General features: G+C 45.3%; 3 protein-coding genes and 1 long non-coding RNA gene across 5 annotated transcripts; all 4 read left to right on the top strand.

Moving 5' to 3' along the window:
* Window positions 1-4,741: 4,741 nt before the first annotated feature.
* On the top strand, window positions 4,742-5,425 carry LOC109945322 (cyclin-dependent kinases regulatory subunit 1-like). Its single transcript, XM_020551175.1, has 3 exons — window positions 4,742-4,811; window positions 4,905-4,966; window positions 5,087-5,425. Exons 1-3 carry the CDS (start codon window positions 4,760-4,762, stop codon window positions 5,234-5,236), a joined length of 264 nt encoding a protein of 87 aa, XP_020406764.1. The 5' UTR covers window positions 4,742-4,759; the 3' UTR covers window positions 5,237-5,425.
* Window positions 5,426-6,823: 1,398 nt separating this feature from the next.
* On the top strand, window positions 6,824-7,223 carry LOC118476736 (uncharacterized). Its single transcript, XR_004857346.1, has 2 exons — window positions 6,824-6,931; window positions 7,035-7,223. It is a non-coding gene; the product is annotated as an uncharacterized lncRNA (long non-coding RNA).
* A 996-nt stretch (window positions 7,224-8,219) lies between these two features.
* On the top strand, window positions 8,220-12,268 carry LOC100276100 (uncharacterized). Of its 2 annotated transcripts, none has more exons than XM_020549617.2 (4): window positions 8,220-8,635; window positions 10,663-10,830; window positions 10,923-11,246; window positions 11,389-12,268. In XM_020549617.2, exons 1-4 carry the CDS (start codon window positions 8,539-8,541, stop codon window positions 11,979-11,981), a joined length of 1,182 nt encoding a protein of 393 aa, XP_020405206.1. In that variant the 5' UTR covers window positions 8,220-8,538; the 3' UTR covers window positions 11,982-12,268.
* Window positions 12,269-15,375: 3,107 nt separating this feature from the next.
* LOC100274757 (uncharacterized) lies at window positions 15,376-15,955 on the top strand. Its single transcript, NM_001331232.1, has one exon. It carries the CDS (start codon window positions 15,536-15,538, stop codon window positions 15,758-15,760), a length of 225 nt encoding a protein of 74 aa, NP_001318161.1. The 5' UTR covers window positions 15,376-15,535; the 3' UTR covers window positions 15,761-15,955.
* Window positions 15,956-20,394: the final 4,439 nt, after the last annotated feature.

Below are 20,394 nucleotides of genomic sequence, written 5' to 3'. Positions count from 1 at the left end.
CCCGACGGGTGCGCTCGCGCGCACCCACCGGAACAAAATATAACCGAGAAGGGTCGGTCCCCTTGCAAAAATCCGGCAGAACCTCTAAGCGAGTGCCCACACTCCCTTAGAGGCTCGGGGGCTACTGTCGGGCACCGTAGTTAGGGGTACCCCCAATGCTCCTTAATCCGGCTGGAAAACATCTTCAGAACAAACCATACACGGCTGATAAAGCGCGGTTCAAATCAAGGCCACGTCTACCGAGGGACGCGACCTCATCCGAGCCCAGCCTCGGGCGGGAACAGTAGTCCCAGACGGATTCACGCCTCGCCCGAGGGTCCCCTCAGTCAGCATACGCACCCTCGGCTCGCCCGCAGCCCAGCTCGGGCAGCCTTTGTCGTGCAGCGACCTTGGCCAAATCGCCTTACCAGCCGACCGTATCGCATGCGCATTTAATGCGGGGATCGCCTGACACCTTATCCTGACACGCGTGCCTCAGTCGGCAAGGTCGAAGTGACCGCAGTCACTTCGCCCCTTTACTGACCGATCTGACACGAAAACAGCGTTGTTCGCCCCGCTCCGGCTACTGTGCCAACCACCAGGGTAAAACTGAGTCATGATCTCCCACGAGTTCGGCCTCGGGCGCAACAGGGAGCTCCGCCTCGCCCGACCTCAGGCCTCAGCCTCAGCCTCGGCCTCGGGAGAAGGTCTCCGCCTCGCCCGACCCCGGGCCTCGGCCTCAGCCTCAGCCTCGGGAGGAGTCACAACCTCGCCTTACCTCAGCCTCGGCCTCAGGAGAAGTCTCCGCCTCGCCCGACCTGGGCCTCGGACCGACTACGCTACAGGGGATACATCATTACCCTACTCCTAGCTAGTTGCCTCAGGCTACGTAGGAACAAGACAGATGTCCCATCTAAGGTTACTCCGGCAACAGGTAATGATGGTTCCCCGCGTGCGCCCATGACGTCGGATTGCTCTCAACCCCCTACGGAAGCAAGGAAACGTCAGCAGGATCCATGCCGCACCGACAGCTGTGCTTCTACAGGGCTCAAGGCACTTCTCCGACGGCCACGTTAGCTTGTGTACAGGGCTCAAGGCGCTTCTCCGCCAGCCACGTTAGCACATAACTACACCCCATTGTACAGCTGGGCATCTCCTTGTATCTATAAAAGGGGATGTCCAGGGCCTTCCTAAGGCACACGACGACACGCGAGGCGACGCGACGTTGAGGGGGTTCACGTTCAGGTTCACGCTGAGATACATTCACGTTGACACAGGACGTGGACATAGGGGGGACGCAGAGACTCTCTCTCTCTCGCTCTCGCCCTCGCTCTCTCGCGACGCTTGTAACCCCTAATACGAGCACCCCGGTGCAAGATAACATAAATCTCATTTCCCTCTTGTGTTCCATCTTGCATCAACCCATCTGGGCAGGGACATGTAACAACAAATTTACTGGTCGGTTGACGGTCCGATATAATGGAACATTAATGTGATATATAGTACTATCATATTGTTACTACTTTATCCAATTATCTTTGGTGTGTTCAATGGATAGTTAAATGATGCTAGAAATTTTACAATGGTATTTAGATGGATATACTTGACATTTGTATAATATAATATTTTGATAGATGTTTAATTTTTGTGGGTACGGGTGACCCATACCCACGTGGGTATGGGTATGGGGGTAAATCCATACCCACCAGCGTATATGGGTGACCCGATGGAGTTATTTTTTTGTCGTGGGTATGGGTATGGGGTGGTAATACCCAGTGGGTATTTATCCATTGTCATCTCTATTCGAGTGTGCAGCACAGTCGCAACAGCAAGACGAAAAATGTGATAGATGTCGCGCTATAGATCGATAACATATTCCGTTGGCTTTAATCCATATCATATTGTACTATTTGTACAATATTTTTGTCTTTATAAATTATAATTGCAACAATCTAAACAACCAATTTTAATTCAAAGCGAGAATTCGCGATAATCTCCGTCATATGCGCCTTTTGTTCTTAACTAGTTTCGCTTTTGCAGATCCGATGCTGATGGTTTTCAACCGCTTTGTCCCCAACCACTTGACTATAAAGTGAAGACATTGCGCCGTATAGGGGGTATCGGCTTGTATTGTTGCCAAGTTTCATAAGCTGGTCGTGTCGCACAATCATAATTCCTTGTAGTTTCCTACTATTACGACTTTATGAGCCACAAAGAGCGGCAAAGACACGAAAGGTCTGTTTGTTTCAGTTTTTTCAACTTATGACCACAAGCTGTAGACTGTTAAATGTTCAATATTTTAGTCCGTTATTATGAGAATTGATTTAGTTAAAACCATATAAAATCATATAATCGATTAAGTTGTTGCGATAGTATAAGGGACTATTTGATTCGTGGATAACTGTGTCACACTTTGTCTAAGGTTAGTCGTTTAAATTAAATAACTAACTTTAGACAGAAAAGTTAGACAAAATATGACAAGTTAGTCAGCGAACCAAACATACTATTAAACCGTCACTTTCTAAACCCTATAAACTCTTTTAACTTTCTTCACACATAATATTCATGATACTTAAATTGTCTTCATAAGCCATATTATAAAAAAAAATCGTCAAAAGCAACCGAAACAAACAGGTCCGAATAACGGCGAAAGGAAGGTGAAAAAAAAGGAGATCGCTGTAATTATTGGAAAAAAGACCACTGATACACAGCACAGTAGCACCATGCCCCTTTTCCGTGCTCGACAAAGTGGTACCGAAACGGCTGCAAAAAGCGAAAGGCAGGCGCACTCTCGCCTCTAGTCTAGAACCCGCAGTAGTAGAGTTATGGGCCACTGTTGCGGTGTTGCCACAGTACGCACTAGACAGGGACAGGATCTGCGAGATTAGAAGAAAGCATTTTATAGCGGTACTTTGTTCTCTGAATGAAATTTCAAAGAATAAATTATCTATATGAATGATAATCGAGATAATAAAACTTACCTATAAAATTATATTAAAACCGTGCTCATCAGTTTACTTATAGTTTGTCTAAAATACTGTTTATACACTGTTCTGCACTGTAGACTGTAATATTCGTAAACTATAATTTAAATATAGGTATAAATATATGTGAGATGTTAGAGATAGTTTAACAATGAAGGATACAAAATTATAAACGGCAGTAACGAGAGAAATCTATAGTTTTAAAGGGATTATTATAAATTTATATGGCAGCGAGGGAATTCTCTCGGGATGTAAATGGTTGGAAAAAATCCACACCGATTAAATTTGTCTCGCTCGATTTCATATTTTTGGACAAATGTCAAAACAGTACGAAAAATGGGAAGAGAAAAACAAAAACGGAACAAAAACAGTTTAGGCCATATCTTGATCATTTTCGTATATCTCATATTAATACACGATTATATCGTATACAAATACGGTATACCTCATTTTTATGTTGTTACAGGTCCACTGCCCTGTCCACACGATGTATCCTATATTTCCATATGCAAAATGATACTCCCACCATTCCAATGTATATTCATAATAATTATTATTTTTTCATGTGATATTGTTTAACATATAATATACTTTAAATATGGCTTCATAGTTTTCATTTTTTTCTAAAAAAATTAAATAAGACAAGTCATTCAAACTTAACAAAAAAAGACAAACGAATTATAAATTGGGACGGAGGGAATATCCCATAATTCTGTATGCAAAACTAAAGAATGACAAGGACATAGAGTGCAAAAACCATAACCACTATGATTGAGAAAACAAATATATTGACAGTGATCCTAGTGGTATGGACGACCATATTGATCTTTGAGCTGTAGTAGGGGATTATTTTCAGCTTGAGTATTTGTATCATGCGCGGTTGATTTTTATAAATTGTCAGTGTGCTTGTGCAATTGTGCATGCCTACTTAATGAATTATACATTGATATTAACTTGTTACATGTTTTTATAGACATATTGTCAATTTATTGCTATGTGATTATGTTACTCATATTAATATAGTTATTATCATGTAATTGTTGTTTATTGATGATATTATATATGGTATGGACGGTACTTCCATTTCATATTTCCGATTTTCAATTGTTACTGATGCATCACTGTTCGAATTAGTTTGTTTTCATCATTCCACATATTTCGTGATCAATCCCGTTTCCAACCATTCTGAATCCAAATCCGTTTCCAAATCAAAAATATAAAAATAAAAACGAGAAATGATTTATTCTGACCGTATATATCCTAGTCTCTACTAATCATTAAGACGATAGTGTAGACCAGGCACAACCGTGCCCCTGCCTGTATCCCAACCGTCCGATTGCGTCTATCCCCACCGTCCAATCCCACTCCCGCAACCGCAGTCGCCCCCGCTTCCATCCCCGACATGCGCGCAGCCGCCCCCACGCAGCCGCCCCCACCTCCTTCCCCGCGCAACGCACAGCCGCCCGCGCCCCCGCCTCCTTCCCCGCGCCGCCGCCCGCGCAGCGCAGCCGCCCGCGCTGTCGCCCCCATATCTGCTCTGTGCGTGTTAATAGTATCTGCTCTGTGCGTGTGGTGGGGAAAACCGCATCTGCTCCAAGGTACTACGAGCATCGCCTCCCCTCTTCTCCCCACCCCCAACTCCTTCGGTTTCTCGTATTCTCCGCGACTCCGTGACTCCGCGAAACGTCCCTCTATGAATCGTGGATTTGTGCTGGTTTCTGTTCGATCCGGTAGGTGGTTTTCTGAAAATCCGGGAATCTTTCTATAGGGGAGTTGATCGAGAAGCGTTGGTGGACATGGGTCAAATCCAGTACTCTGAGAAGTACTTCGACGACACCTACGAGTACAGGTAAGCACGAAACCCTCGCCGCCACGATGTGCACCTTTTCCCGTATCTTCCGTCCGCTGTGGGTGGCAAACCCTAACCCCTTTCTCCGCGTTGGCACGTCGTCCTCCCGCCCGAGGTCACCAAGCTCCTCCTCAAGAACCGCCTCCTATCTGAGGTAAACGCCTGCAGTTCCACCTGCATTTCTATTGATTGCGTTATTGCCCTGTTGGTTTGGTTATCTGATGCCTAGATGATTTTTTTGGTGTGGGAATTTTCCCCCTTCTCTTCTTTGCAGAACGAGTGGCACGCAATCAGAGTGCAGCAGAGCCGCGGGTGGGTGCACTACGTGATCCACCGCCCGGAGCTGCACATCATGCTGTTCCGCCGCCGGATCAACTACCAGCAGCAGCAGGAGGCGGTTGCCGCGCAGATGCTGGCCAAGTGAGCCCCCGGTGGCCAGTGCGGCGACCAGGAACGTTTAAACCCTAACCCCCTTTCCATCTCTAAAAGGGGCGTCGCTGTTTTGTTGATCAATTCCTCTATGCTGTTAGTTGGAAACTTCGGGTGTAGTTGGTCGATTTGCTGGTGTGTGCCTTGTGTTCGTGGAAATTCCTGTGAAGGAACTGTCATGTGTTAGGCTATTGTCGTGCCCATTTTCTTAATACTATGTGTTGACTGTGATCAAGATGGCACTCCTGCAATGATTATATTTAATCTGTTTAATGTGATCTTTGTAATGGTGTGATCTGGTTAGTAGCACTGATATCATGTTTAATCTGTTATGTGTGATGATCAGTATGGTCATGGTGATTTTGCCCAGTGTGTTAGGAAAGAGTAGATTAAATGATTGAAATCGTACATGAACGAGTTCTGTTTATTTAGTGTCTTATTATTATAGCACGTGATGCCAATGAATTTCGATGTTTGCAGGTCTCGAGGTCAAGCCTGGTTCCACTGTTAAGTGTGAGCCTGGATATGGTTTTATGCTGCACCTTTTCCAGGTAAAACTTGTTGCTACTGTACTTACTTTCATCTGTACTTATTGTGAAACCAATTTAATGGTCTATGTTATCATTCAAAATTGCCTTATGTTGACACTATGTAGTGTCAACATATCATGTTTCAGTTGTTTGATATAATGCTAAAGTGTTAGCATTATATCAAACAACTGAAACATGGTAAACTTCACTGCCTTGTGTTTGTTTGACCTATTTACCTTATGTTGTTTTACTGCACATATAGATTATAAACACAACATCCCGCTATGGCGCTATTAAGTATTAACTGTTCATTGGCTCAGCTGGAAATAAAATCTAAACCAACGGACACTCAGGGATGGGACACTATGATTACATAACTAATGCTAACACTTTATCATGGTCAATTAACACATAAATCACATACAAGTTATTCTTGAGTTTAAATGGGTTCAAATTTACAATGCTGTTATCTATCTGCAATCAACAAAATATTTATTACATGAAACTTTAATCAGCTTGACCTTATAACTGGAGACTGGAAATTTCAGATATGTTTTGTGGTCCTAAAAATTATTAATTTACCATAGTCTACATTGTTACTCCTGTTGTTGGCATGTCCCTTTATTTGTGCTCATTATAGTTATGTATGACTTATATAAATTAGTGTTTATGCTTCATAAGGGTTAGTTTGTTAACGTTCACTCGTATTTATGGATCTGAACTTTAATGAGTGGTTTTATTAGACATTCGGATGCTTGATCTTTCAGTTATTCTTGAGTTTAAATGGGTTCAAATTTACAATGTTGTTATCTATCTGCAATCAACAAAATATTTATTGCATGAAAGTTTAATCAACTTGACCTTATAACTTTGGTGTTCATTAAACTGCTATCTATCTGCTATCTATAGTGTGTTTTTCCTGATCACAATGATTTGTATATATAATCATCGTTCTTATTGGTACATAGCCATATTCATACTACTTGTAAAATGTATATGCTCATAGAGTATATACATGAATGACCGGAGTATCTGATTGCCTAATACTTGTTGCAGGAGAACCGATTGAAGCAAGTGCAAGAAATGCAATCGAATTGTGATAAAGGCCTCAAACACATGAGCTGTGAAGCTCCTCTGCTAGGACCTATGGCTGAGCTATGGTTAGTTCATCATGACATTTTGACCAAAAATTGGTTTGCCTTTCCTTGCTTTATCCATTCCACTCAATGCTTGAGCAAGTGTCTAACTGAAATATGTCATCAGGAAGCTGAAGAACCCAGATATTTCTGAGAGCGAGTGGGCGGTGTAAGCCGCCGCTGCATCAATCTACTCGACCTGCAACATGGCCATGAGAACGGAGAACGTGTCTTGCTTCTGACCTCACACTTATAGTTGTAGTTTAGTTTCTTGCTTTTGCTGATTTTTACCTCAAAAGTTAGGCCTCTTTTATTACCTTTAGTCTTTGTGAATTGTGACCCCTTGTCCATTACACTAGCGACACATAAGTTTGGAGGGATCTATCATTATTTTTTCTTTTGCACATTTACGTCTGCAAATATGGTTCTATTTGTCACTTCCTGTTGTCCTGATTGGTCAGACCTTTTGGTTTCATAACTAATCATTTGGTTGAGTTAAACTGTCATTGACATCCTATAGGTCATTCTGTTCTGTTTCCATTATGTTCCAGAAGGATATAGAAACCACCAACAGGAAGCTCACTCGAATCAAATCACACTTCATCTTGCAATATATACCATGTCGAAGCTTGCCATTTGCAGTATATCAAGGATATATAAAGATAGAGATATTTTCAGTCAACTTTGTTGGTACATAGAAATACTTAAAAACATTTGTGGTGATACACATCCTGGAGCCCATCAAACTGATTATGCTGATATACAATTACCTTGGACGAGAAGTTCAAAAAAATGCAACACATGGGCACCTAACTATGCTTAACAATTCACAAGTACTCAAAAGAGCTAGGCACATATGTATTCTCCATTTGTCTCATCCTCATGTGCCCGTGTTTTAGACATTTCGGAGTGAGATGATCCTGAAAGTAATGAATAAACATGTTGTATTTTGTCAGCATCAGTTCAAGCGATTCATGGGACAAATACATGATAAAAGTGATAACACTTCCTATCTCTATGTTATTCCTTTTAATATTAGTAGAGATAGATATATTTACTTTTACCATCAATTGTGTTGTGATAGCTATTTTCTGCCAATGTGTATGATAGGATATGTCATACGTGAGTTGATATATGTTAACTGAATTGGCAAAACACTTGATATATGATAAAATATGTTGACCCCAATGATCCTACCAAGATCTTCCTTTAGCATGATATATGTTTTATATAATTTTTTTACTTCCCGTCGTAACGGACGGTCACTTATCTAGTCTCGATATAGAATATTAGCAGAGAGAGTGGCAAAGGAAAAGGGAATCGCCACCACCACCAGGGCCCAGGCACCAGCGTATGACCCCAAAATAAAAAGCAGGGCGTGGGCGTGGGACGGGCAGAGCAGAGCTGCCTCCAGACGAGACGAGGAGGACGCGGCGCCGTTCGGGCTTGGCAGCAACCAGCGTCTAGCGCAGTGCCCTTCTGTCTCCTATCTCCCCGGAGTCCCCGCTGCCCAGCCCGGTCTCACTTTCCAGTCTCCGAGACTCCGAGTCTCGCTCGCACCCCGTCCCCTGCAGCCTGTGCTCTGGGTTGGAGGGAGGTGAGCTGCGAGGGAGCGCGGAGGGGGCGAGGAGATGGAGGCAGATTCGGCGAGGAAGAGACTTGCATTGCTGGCCCTGCTTCTCCTGGCGGCGCCCGTCCGCCCGGCCTCGGCGGCTCCGGTGGAGGATGGTATGCTTGCTTCACCGATGTTTTGCTCTTAAATGTGTTATTTGCTGCCGCAACCGCTCATTTGGAGCCGGCTCGATTCGCATCGTTGCGCAATCTTCAGCCAGAGCTTCGAGGGCGGTTGTCTTCTGCCTGCCTCCGCGCCAGATCTCACCGGCTGAGAAAAATGGGGGTTTCAGCTCCGTTCTCTTGACAGACTGTTGAGCTTACGAGCATACTCTGCAAAAAAACAATTTAGGAGGGTAGCGGAAAAGTAGTGTTGGCACTAGTGTTTGCCTGTCTGATGTAGTACAAGAACGTTACTTTGTGCACTTGGTTGGGTTTAGGCCTTAGGGGGGAGGCGCTCCGCAAACTGCAAAGCGATGATCCTCCTCCTTTCCTAAGCACAGTAACATCTTTCTAAATGGTTGTTCACAGGCAGCGAGGATCAACCAGATACTAGGTAGCTTCAAACACAGTGCAGTTATGGGCATACTGAGTTCAGACAAAAAATGTGAACCGCTGAGCTGTAAAAATTTCGCGCCCTGTTGCTTGTGCCAGCTCTGCCCCAAAACGGAAGTGGACCAAATCTTTCATCTCTCTCTGCTATATACTGCATGAGCTCGCTCTTGCAGTTCATCCACTTATTAAGGCTCGCACTTGCTGATGCGAATCATGTGATGTATTTTTGTGTTTCAAAATGGGTGGTGACAGTAAAGTGAGCTGCCTTGCAAGCTGAGAAAGACGTTCTGCTGGATGTGAAACAATGCAACACACACATACAAACGTAGTTTACACAAATAAATCCATGGTTTTTTTAATTATTTTAAAGTTGAAACACGCGCCTACTCACTTTCAATAGGTGTTTTATTTATGGCACCACCGCTAAAGGGCGAGATCAAAGTCAAAAGGAAATCCGGGCTGCTGTAGTAAACTCAGATCTAGAGGGAGCAGCAAGGCACAGCTGACCTTTGCATACTGCTGCAGAGCGCTCATTGAACCCTGTTCGCGAGGGTCAAATAACTTGTTCAGAGGATGGCCCAGTGCCGTGGAGGTCCATGCCTATCTTTTTATGTCGTACCTTCATCACCACACATCCACGCCATGATCTATAGTGCTCTGGACTTTGGACCACTACATGGGGTACCCAGTTGGAGGACAGTTGGTAGATGTTTCACTTTCACGGCCTCACCACATAAGATCGATGGGCATAGTCACATGGCCGTCCTTGTGAGAACAATGAAGCATGGTAAAGTGGTCTAGTAGTAGTACTACCCCGATGAACTGCGTTGGAGGTACAATAGAAAAAAATCGATGTGTTTTCCTAGTGCTTTGTCAGTAGGCACTGCTGAATTTGGCGTTGAAAAAAATGATTACTCGGGGAGGGGGGTAGTTTAACTGTTTTTCTCCATTTGCCTGAGACTGTACTTTTCTCATTCATGTTTAAGGCTATGGCCAGCAGACCATGCAAAACACTGTTTTGCTGTTTACAGTGTGGAGTTTGAAATGAGAGATGAAATGACCTTCTCAAACTCTACTGTGATTGTTTGTTCCATCTGAATTTGCATAGTGAGCACAAAATAGTCCCAGTAAGAATTACTCTAGATGAGATCCGTGTTGGGTTTCCTCACTGTGATACTACCATGCAGTAGTAAGAATACCCTAGATGAGATCCGTGTTGGCTTTCCTCACTGTGATACTACCATGCACTTGGCTGGGTCTATTCAGTGTCATTTAATTCTTTATGGACTGTAAAACCGTTTACCACCTACTATGCCATAAAGGGAGTTTATCACTTAGCGTACTAGATTTCACTGGTCAAAATTAATATTCATCCTATGCAACAAATGCAAAGCTAGTATCTTATTATAATTTCTTCTACCAGCATAGTATCTTGATCGCAAAGTTACACAAATCATGGAGCAGATATTAAGTAGATAATATTGTTTTTTATGTTAAGCAGAGAAGTGAGCAGTATCGTGATTGTAGTGAAATTATTACTAAATTTACACTTACAATGATTAGTGATCTCTTGGCTTCTTGCACTACAGGCCTGCTCAGCAATGGTGACTTTGAGACAGCACCAAGTGGTGGTTTTGTAAAATCTGCTTCTGTTGCTGAGGGTGCATCGTCAATCCCTGGTTGGACGATCAACGGCACGGTTGAACTCATTTCAGCAGGCCAACACCAGGGTGGCATGATCCTGATTGTTCCACAGGGTACCCCTCCAGAGCTCCCCCACCCACCCACCACACACACACACAGTAGTTGTGCTTAAACATCTGTATTTCCGTGGCAGGGGACCATGCAGTAAGGCTAGGGAATGATGCTAGCGTTGGGCAGGTGGTGGACGTTGAGAAGGGTTCGGAGTATGCTATCACATTCAGTGCTGCCCGGACATGTGCACAACTGGAGGCACTGAATGTTTCCGTGCTAGGTGGCGTGTCTCAGACAGTAGACTTGCAGACGTTGTACAACATAGAAGGCTGGGATGCGTACGCGTTGGCTTTTCAGGCGACGGAAGAGCAGGCACATCTTCAATTCATGAACCCTGGCATGGAGGATGATCCAACTTGTGGTCCTATCCTAGACAACGTTGCCGTCAAGAAGCTCTTCACCCCAGACAAACCAAAGGGTATGAGACTTATTAGAAGTTAACACAAAATTGCAATTTCATTCCAGCTGTGTGTTATGGTTGATTTCAGCAAAGTCTTGCACAATCTGAAGTGTTCTAGCTCATTTCTTAGGCTATGAGATGTTGTTTCTGTTGTCAACAGATAACGTGGTGCTGAATGGAGACTTTGAGGAGGGTCCATGGATGTTCCCCAACACGAGCTTCGGCGTGCTGCTCCCAACTAACCTTGACGAGCAAACGTCTGCCATACCTGGTTGGATGATCGAGTCAAACCGCGCCGTCCGCTACATAGACTCTGATGAGTACAAGGTTCCCCAGGGAAAGCGTGCCATTGAGCTTCTGTCAGGCAAGGAAGGTATCATCTCCCAGATGGTTGAGACCACCCCTCAGAAGGTTTACAGCCTGACGTTCACACTGGGCACGGCGGGGGACTCGTGCCAACCACCAATGGCCGTCATGGCATTCGCGGGGGATCAGGCCCAGAACTTCCACTACTCCCCAATGGGCAACGCCACCAGCCAGGCTGCGAATGTGACGTTCACTGCACGCGCTGAGAGAACACGTGTGGCGTTCTATAGCGTGTATTACAACACGAGGAGTGACGACCACAGCTCGCTGTGTGGCCCGGTGATTGACGATGTCCGGGTATGGGCATTGAACGCCGCGGCTGGGTTGAAGGCAAGTATTGGGCTGGTTCTTGGCATTGTTGGTGTCGTTGGCATGGTGTTGTTCTGAAATCTGAATCTCTCGGTGCCAGTGGTCTTGGGAAGTATGGATGTATAACTTCTTCTGTTAGTTGGAGGCTTACTAGTTTTGGTAGTAAGCTTGAAGTTTGTTGAGTGATATGAGCTTAGGTTAAAAAGCTACGAGAACCTACATGGTATTGCTTGTGTTACTTCATTGGTGACATGCAGTTGTATGGTATTGTGTGGCTTGTTTGCCCTAGCTTGTAATATGAGATGTCAGAATTATTCGAAGATCATCTCTTCAATATATTAGAAAAGAGTAAAGTGCAACATCAATTGTCCAATGTTTATCTTAATATATACCGTACCCCCCCCCCCCTCAGTATACTCCATCTGTTCTTAAATATAAATAAAACAATTTTTGGGGTTGTATTAAGTTATTTTTTAAAAAATAATTAAAACTATAGGACAAGGCATTAAGATTCGTAACACCAGGTTTTTAGCTTATGTCTTTGTCTTGAGGCTTTGTATTTTGTTTTTTTCCTTCAATGTTGAACACTTGTTCTCCTTTGCGATCCTCGTCATCCTTATATAGTTGTCACCTTCCTCAACCTTTGGGTATAGACTTAACATGTCTCATTCACAATATTTAGAGTAGATTTAGTATATCAGTTGTTTCAATTATTAAAACAATATATTCAACATTTCACTAGGCTCACGGGTCTCAAGATTTCATATTGGCTGAAGAAGACAAAGCTCAAAACTTCAGACCAAAACTAGATTTCTAGTCCATTGCCTTGGCCACCACATTGCCGCGCGTGGTGGTGGTAAAGGGAACATATAAGTGCAAATGAGATTTTGGTACATAGAGTGCACATTAACTGACAAAGTTTACAAAAAATCTAAAAAAAAGCATACATATTTTTTGCATCCTATTTCAATTATATACAAAATATCAAGTTTAAATTCGTTATACTTTAGCAGTAATAAAAAGATAAAATTTCTGATAATTTTAAATTAGAAAATTGGCTAAAATGATCTCTTTTTTATTACAGCTAAAGTATAACGAATTCGTACTTAAAATTTTGTATATACTTGGAGTGGGATGTAAAGAATATGTATGATTTTTTTTAGATTTTTTTTGAACTTTGTTAGTTTATTAGCATCATATCTACACCAAAGTATTATATGCACCACATATGTTCTCAATCCCTTTCTATGGTTTTCCATAAAGCCGGCGGTCTATCATTGTCGACACAATGAGCTTTGCCTTTTGATGATCCAAAGTGAAAGAATCAAAGAAGTATTACCTACCGATTACGACAAAGAAGCCTCTGCATGAACCAAAACAATGAAGCAGAAATAGGTTTGCTCTGCTTCCTTCATGAATCCAGTCTTTGATGGTCCTTCGTCGTCCTTGAATTCTTCATCAAAATCACCTCGTGCTTAATGTTAGATAGGTGTTATCTGGCTCAGTCAAGAAGAAGACCAAGCCTGAGAATATCCCTAACCCTAACACGCAGGGAAAATAAGGAGAAGATGGAGGATGTCCAGACACCGGCGTTCCCCGTACCGGATCCCGCAGCGACAACGAGTGTTGCTCTCAACCTCTGCACCGAAGATACGACTCCTACCAAAGACTAGATATAGTTAAACTTCATCTATTATCAAGATTTTGATGGACGATGGGGACCGGGAGCTTCATTAGACCTTAAGAACTAGTTTGGAAGTCCAAAAACTGGAGGGGATTAAATGGCTTAAATCATCTCATTCAAATTGAATAAGAAAGATATTTTAGCTCCTTCAATCTCATCCGGTTTTGTAGCTCCCAAATTAGCCCTAAGTGTATTAACAATCTATCACTCAGAGTTTGTTTAGAAGCAAGGATACCGAAAGAGATTGAATAGGCTAAAATCTCCTTACTATTCCATCTCCGTCCTACTTACTCAAATTCTTCCGCACTACCATAGAGAACATCAAACTTCCCTGGTTGCTAAGCACCTCAAACTGTTGTCGCGACTCTCCACCGCTAGCCCCTATGAAAACATCGGGGCAAGAGAACAACCGAGAGAGAGGAGGAAACACTGTCGTCGACGATGCGTGGTTGAACAGGAGAGGGAGAGGAGGCGGCGCTCCGGATCACGACTTTAGATTTGTATTGGTTATTGGTAATAATTTGTGACATAATAATAAATAATTTATGAGATATTAAGATTGATGCTAATATATTACTCATTTTCATATAATTGTTGTGCACTAATATTTTATCAAATTAATGTATCGTCCCAAGGAGTAGACATTGTGTTATTTTTTAAAAGTTAGGAGCTTCAAATACTCTAAAAACATCATCGTGCTTCTTCAATGTGCGGAAACTCCGCGTGGAGCAACGACTGTACGTTGCAGCGCATCAATACGATCCGGTCCCTTCATTAGAACGGAGGACGGATCCCAGTACACCGGAGCGAGTAAGACAGGAAGGGCAGAAATTACTGCCAGTTCCGGCTCCTCAGCCCAGGAATATTGAACGGGCTCGATTTGTCAGACACTGGGCCTTCGGCAGTTTATATCGTAAAGCAGGCAACGCTGATTGCCTTCTAGCATTGCTGCTTCTGGGCTAGGCCCATCTTAAATCTATTTTTGTTTTATGTTAATTACGTTTCTTATTATAGGGTAACAAGATCAAAATCAGGCTGTTGTGGACGTGTGGTGGCGGCGTTGGCGTCTCACAGATCCCAGAAATCCTCATGCAGTACACGGCACAACAGCGTTCATCAAATATATGTGGCCATGGAGAAAGACGATCTGACCTGCTTAACATAACATCGAAATAGCATAAATTTCGTCCAGAGGTAATAAAACAAGCATTCGAAACTAGTTCGTCGTACTTCGTACCATATACACCGTTTGCTTGGCAAGCACTACTGCATGCATGATTGTGCCCGGTGCGGAAGGGAACACGTTTGAAAACGATGGAGCCCGGATCGTAGAACGCGCGCACTCGAAACCGAACAGAAAAACAAGTCAAGAAGCATGCGCGGACACGGACGATGGTCCCAGGCTCCCAGCTCGGCAAAGCATGTCGCCTGTGTCTGTGTGGCTGTCTCCTGTGTGCCATGCGCCCGTGGCCGTCCCTTGGATTCCTTTCCGCCGGCACGCGTGACCGCTCCGGCCTCAACGGCTAGCTGCTGCTGCTGCTACGGCTGACCGCTGGCCCGGGCCGTGCATGCGCCTTCAACTTTTAACGGCTACTCCACTCAACGACCACCAGTCTGTCTGGGGCTGGGCTTGGTTTGGTCCCCACCGCCCGCCCCGCCGAATTCGAACGTTTCCGAAGCTGCCCTCGCGTCACCTGAGCCCCCACACCCAACGGCTACATTCCTCTCGTCCCACAGTCCCACTCCCACCCCCACCTATAAATCCGCGTCCCCGCCTTCACTCACTCCCCCACAAGCAGCATCCGCACACTCCCAATTCCCCTCGAGCGCCGCAGCGAGCCCAAGAAGCCGACCGCCGAGCCCCCTCTCCAGTCCAGTCCGCGGTCTCGGTTTCTTGCTTGCCCGGCGCCCAATCTTCAGAGAGAGCTCCTTCTCGTCGTCTGTCTCCATGGCCGCCTCGACCAAGACCGTCGCCGTCCTCCTCGCCGCGGTGCTCCTCGCGCTGGTCGCGTCCGCGGCAGCCAGCAGGAAGCTGGAGGAGGACGCACTTCTGGGAAGCCTGGCCCCAGCCCCCGCGCCGGCCGTTGGCGGTGCCGCGGGGCTGCCTGGCGGCAAGCCGGGGGCGTGGGCCGTCGCCGCTCTGGTCTCTCTCGTCGCCTTCCTCGTGATCTGAGGGCGTGGGGATCGTGCTGCGCATCGCGGGAGATGGAGGGACGAATCCTGCGATCTGGATCGCAGAGAGAGAGGAGAGGGGGATATTTATGTTCGTTCTGTTTGTTCTAGGGTGCCTCTCTTTTGCCTGTATAAGAGAGGATCATGATTTTTTTTATATAATAATACCGTTTATTTGTCATTCTTTTTATAATATATGTATTCCTTCTGGGTTGAGCTAGCAAATTTTATTATGCGCGACAGAATCTGGTAGTGGCAATTTTGTGTCCTAGTGATTTTTATTTTGTCAACCGGCTAAAACATTGGGACGGGTCCCTTCCTAGATTCCTGCACTGTACAGACGTTCTTTCTAGGCGAAATTTCGGTCGACCGACCATTACCAAAAGGCAAATGTTTTTCTACGCTTGTAATGTAGCCCAATAAGTGCCTGATCCAACCGGCCCAGAATTTGTTTGCCTTTTAATGGCAGCCCAACTGGGCCAATGCAGGACCCAAATTGTCTTCTAAGCCCACAGAAGCTTTTGAATCCAGCTGAAGCTGATTATCTCGTGCTGAGATCATTCGGCGTTCGATTGGGCGATCTGAATTCATCAGGCTGCTATCCTGTCGTCCCTCGGGACCATTCCCACGCCACCGCGGTCCACGGGACACGTCGCGCGTTCCCGCCGCGGCGCTCTCCAAACGTCCGGGCACCTGGCTGGCTGGGTCGCTCGTCCGCGGCAGCCTTTTCGGTTTCTCGTCTCGGATTGAGAAAGCTGGCTGTGGCGCCCCTGTGAACCAGCCTGATGAATTCCTGTGAACCAGCCTGATGAATTCAGATCCAGGCGTAGATAGATAAGGACGCACGTGTTTTAAATCCCGGGGGGGGGGGACTACTATGGGGGAGTGGCAGAGAACATTCGAGGTGATGGATGGGTACCACTAGCGGCCTAGCACGTGATGCGTAGTAGCAGTAATGAGTCTCACGATTTCATCTCATCTCCGTCTCCATCCTCTGCCTGGCCGCGCATTATCGCCACCTTAGCTTGCCCACGCTGCCGGTTGTTGAAGAGACACAGACACCTCATGTTGAAGAGCCACTTTGGCAAACTTCTTTCGTCGCACAAAACAACCGGGAAACCTTAATTTGCAGACGGACTTGATTTCCCGAGCGAGAAGCAATCGCCAATTCTCCGTAGCTGAGCAAGTAGTCTACTAATTAAGCGATAGTATCAGCCTGCATCCGACGTCCAACCAGATAGCAACAAGCGTCCCCAACCTACCTACCTACCTACGGCAGAAGCACGCCGATCACATTGCAATTGCAATTGCAATGGAACGGCGCGCACATTATTTGATATGACGGCCGGGATAGGGTGGCCGAATGACGTCGGCTCCATCGAGCTTATCTTTGATCGCCATCAACGTGGTGGATCTGCGCGGCCGTTCGAAAAGGAAGCTGCACCTCTGACGAGACGTGGGTGAGCCAATAATAGGTGTCTACAATGACAGTTGCGCTTATTACCCGTACGCCTTAATAACAAGTGAGAGCAGCAACACCAAAGAGCTTCCTTCCGTAAAGGACAGTGTTCCGCAGTTGAGCACAGAGGGCTACTAACTACTTGCTGCTGATGACCATATGATCATGATCATCAATCATCATCATTTACCTAGGACTTGATAGCATCCGGCTTTCGGCTGTCACTAGCTTTACCTAGTAGTACACGATAATATGACGTCGTTCCAAAGATAATTTACACTTCTACTACGTACAGTCTTGTGCTAGCTTCTCCAAGTAGCATGGAGTGGATGACGACGACTGGTCTCAAAAGCGACACGGCTCCATCTCCATCAGGCTGGTGCCAGTGCGGGCGGCAGCGCGGGCGAGAAGAGGCCGCTGCCGCCCGCGCGCGGGCGATAGGCGGGCGAGAGGCCGGCGCCGGGCGATGGCGCTGGCGCCCGGCGAGAGCGGGCGATACGCGCTGGAGCGTCCGTCCGAGCGAGAGGCGGGCGAGAGGGAGGCGAGAGGGAGGCGAGGCACTGGCGGGGCGAGAGCGCGGGCGAGAGCGACGTGGCGCGATCTGACTGGTCCACGTGTCGCGATCTGATTGGTCCACGTGTGCTAGCCGTTGCAACTAGCCGTTTTTGACCGTTTGGAGTCCAAAAAATTCGAAAAAATTGCAAAAAATTACAAATTTCATCCCCAATCCCTCTATATATATCCCTACCCGGGTGGAGCTCATTTCACACACCATTTCATCTCATTTCTCTCTTCCAAACTCGCCTTTTCTACTCATCTTCACGTCATGTCTTCCTCGAGCACAAACTCAAGTGAAGGAGCCGAAGGGGGAATGTGCAATGCATTGCAAGCAGCCATGGAGGAGGCTATGCTCAACCTCAATGAAGAGTCGTCGAGCAGGCCCAAGCGTCGTCGACTCTACATCAATCGTGATCGTGAGTCTGCCCATGATCGGCTTCATCAAGACTACTTCGCCGATGACTGTGTGTATCCTCCAAATTACTTTCGTCGCAGGTATCGCATGAGGCGACAACTTTTTTTGAGTATTATGCTTAGATTAGGTGAATACTCTCCGTATTTCACCCAAAGAGAAGATGCTCTGGGTCGACTCGGGCTCTCTCCCCTACAAAAGTGCACCGCAGCTCTGCGCTTGTTAGCCTATGGATCCGCTGCAGATTCGATAGATGAGTACTTAAAGCTAGCTAGATCAACTGCATTAGAGTGTCTAGAGAAGTTTTGTGAGGGTATCATTCATTGTTATTAGGGCTGGGCATTCGGTCTATTAGGGTAATTCGGTTCGGTCTATTCGGGTTTGTGATATTTCGGGTTCTGAAAAATGAGAACCGAAATTTTTAAAAATATTTTAGGAATCGAACCCGAATAGACTCACAATTTCAGTTTGGTCTATTCGGTCCACCGAATAGACTCGAATTATAGAGAGACTAGTATATTTTGTTAAAATATATACAATGAATAATTAATTGAAAGTACTATTACTACAACAAGTGACTATAAAAATTAGCATACAAAGATATATATACTATCGTTAAGATGATATCATTATTTCTAGCTAATAAGTTTATGAATCATATAATAATACCATCACATATTAAGAGCTGTTTTATATTTCGGGTTATTAGGTCTATTCGGGTTTTAAAGGTTAGGAACCGAACCCGAACCCATACCCCGAAATATAGCACATATAGGAACCGAACCCGAACCCGAAAACCCGAATAGACTGACAATTCGGTCTATTCGGGTTCAGTTTGGGTTCGGGTTCGGTTTTCGGTTTTAAAATGCCCACCCCTAATTGTTATGAGGAGGAGTTCTGTCGTCGACCAAATGTCGCGGATATTCAGCGTCTACTAGCAAGAGCAGAAGAGCGTGGCTTTCCAGGCATGCTAGGAAGTATCGATTGTATGCATTGGCAGTGGAGGAATTGTCCGGTCGCCCATGCCGGTCAATTCACAAGGGGGGATATCAAACATCCCACCATCATCTTAGAAGCTGTTGCATCGTATGATCGGTGGATCTGGCATGCTTTTTTTGGGGTGGCCGGGTCCAACAATGACATTAACGTACTGAATCAGTCGCCATTATTCAAGGATGTCCTTCAAGGTCAAGCACCCATAGTGAACTTCATGGTTAATGGACATGAACACAATATGGGATACTATCTTGCCGACGGCATCTACCCTTCCTGGCCGGTGTTCATCAAGGGTATTCCGCTTCCACAAAGTGAGAAACATCAGTTATTCACAAATGCTCAAGCAGCATGGTGCAAAGATGTTGAGTGCGCTTTTGGAGTGTTGAAATCTCGGTTCAACATTATAGCAGTTCCTGGACGTTCTTACTCTCAACGTACTCTTGGTTTGATCATGCGTGCATGTGTCATTTTGCACAATATGATCATCGATGACGAGCGTGATGCCGATTTAGACGAGACATATGAGACAGTTGATTCTACAGTCGGTCCGTCGATCTACTACAATGCAACCCCGAGCCTAGCAGCTAGGATTCAAATGGACAACGAGATGACGGACACATCGATGTATACACAACTACTAAATGATTTGGTTGAACATGTATGGGGACATAATAATCATTAGATTTATGTAATTTTCTATTAATTATTATGTATTTTTAAATCGTCATGTAATTTTATTTTAATTATTACGCAATTTGTAATTTTTAATTCAATAAAAATATTATGTTGTGTGTTTTCTGAGCGTTGAAATAAATCCGCGTGAATTACTTAATTCTGAAATAGAAAAGCTGATGTGGCTATAGCCTGAAGCTGTAGCCTGCTGCAGCCTGTGCACTGGAGCAGCAGAGGCGAGAGTGGAGGCGAGAGCTGACGTGGCAGGGGCGAGAGGGAGAGTGTGCACTGGACTCAGCCTGAGGTAGATCACGCGCGATCTCTTGCTTTCCCTCCCAGACGGATTTGCCGTGGAATCGGCATCCGCTACATACATGCCAGTCTTCGGACACCACACAGCCACTAGCTAGATCGATAGCCATGCCCAAAACAAGCGGCTGCTCTATCGATCGTGAAATGTCGTCAGGTGTACAAATCCAAATAGGGAATCGCTTCGACGTAAGTACATATCAGAGTAGCAAAGTCCAGCTACAGGGGT

Source organism: Zea mays, chromosome 3 (genome assembly GCF_902167145.1).
Source record: "Zea mays cultivar B73 chromosome 3, Zm-B73-REFERENCE-NAM-5.0, whole genome shotgun sequence".
NCBI lineage: Eukaryota > Viridiplantae > Streptophyta > Magnoliopsida > Poales > Poaceae > Zea > Zea mays.
The sequence above is the reverse complement of the archived record's forward strand: the minus strand, read 5'-3'. Positions and strand labels throughout refer to the sequence as shown.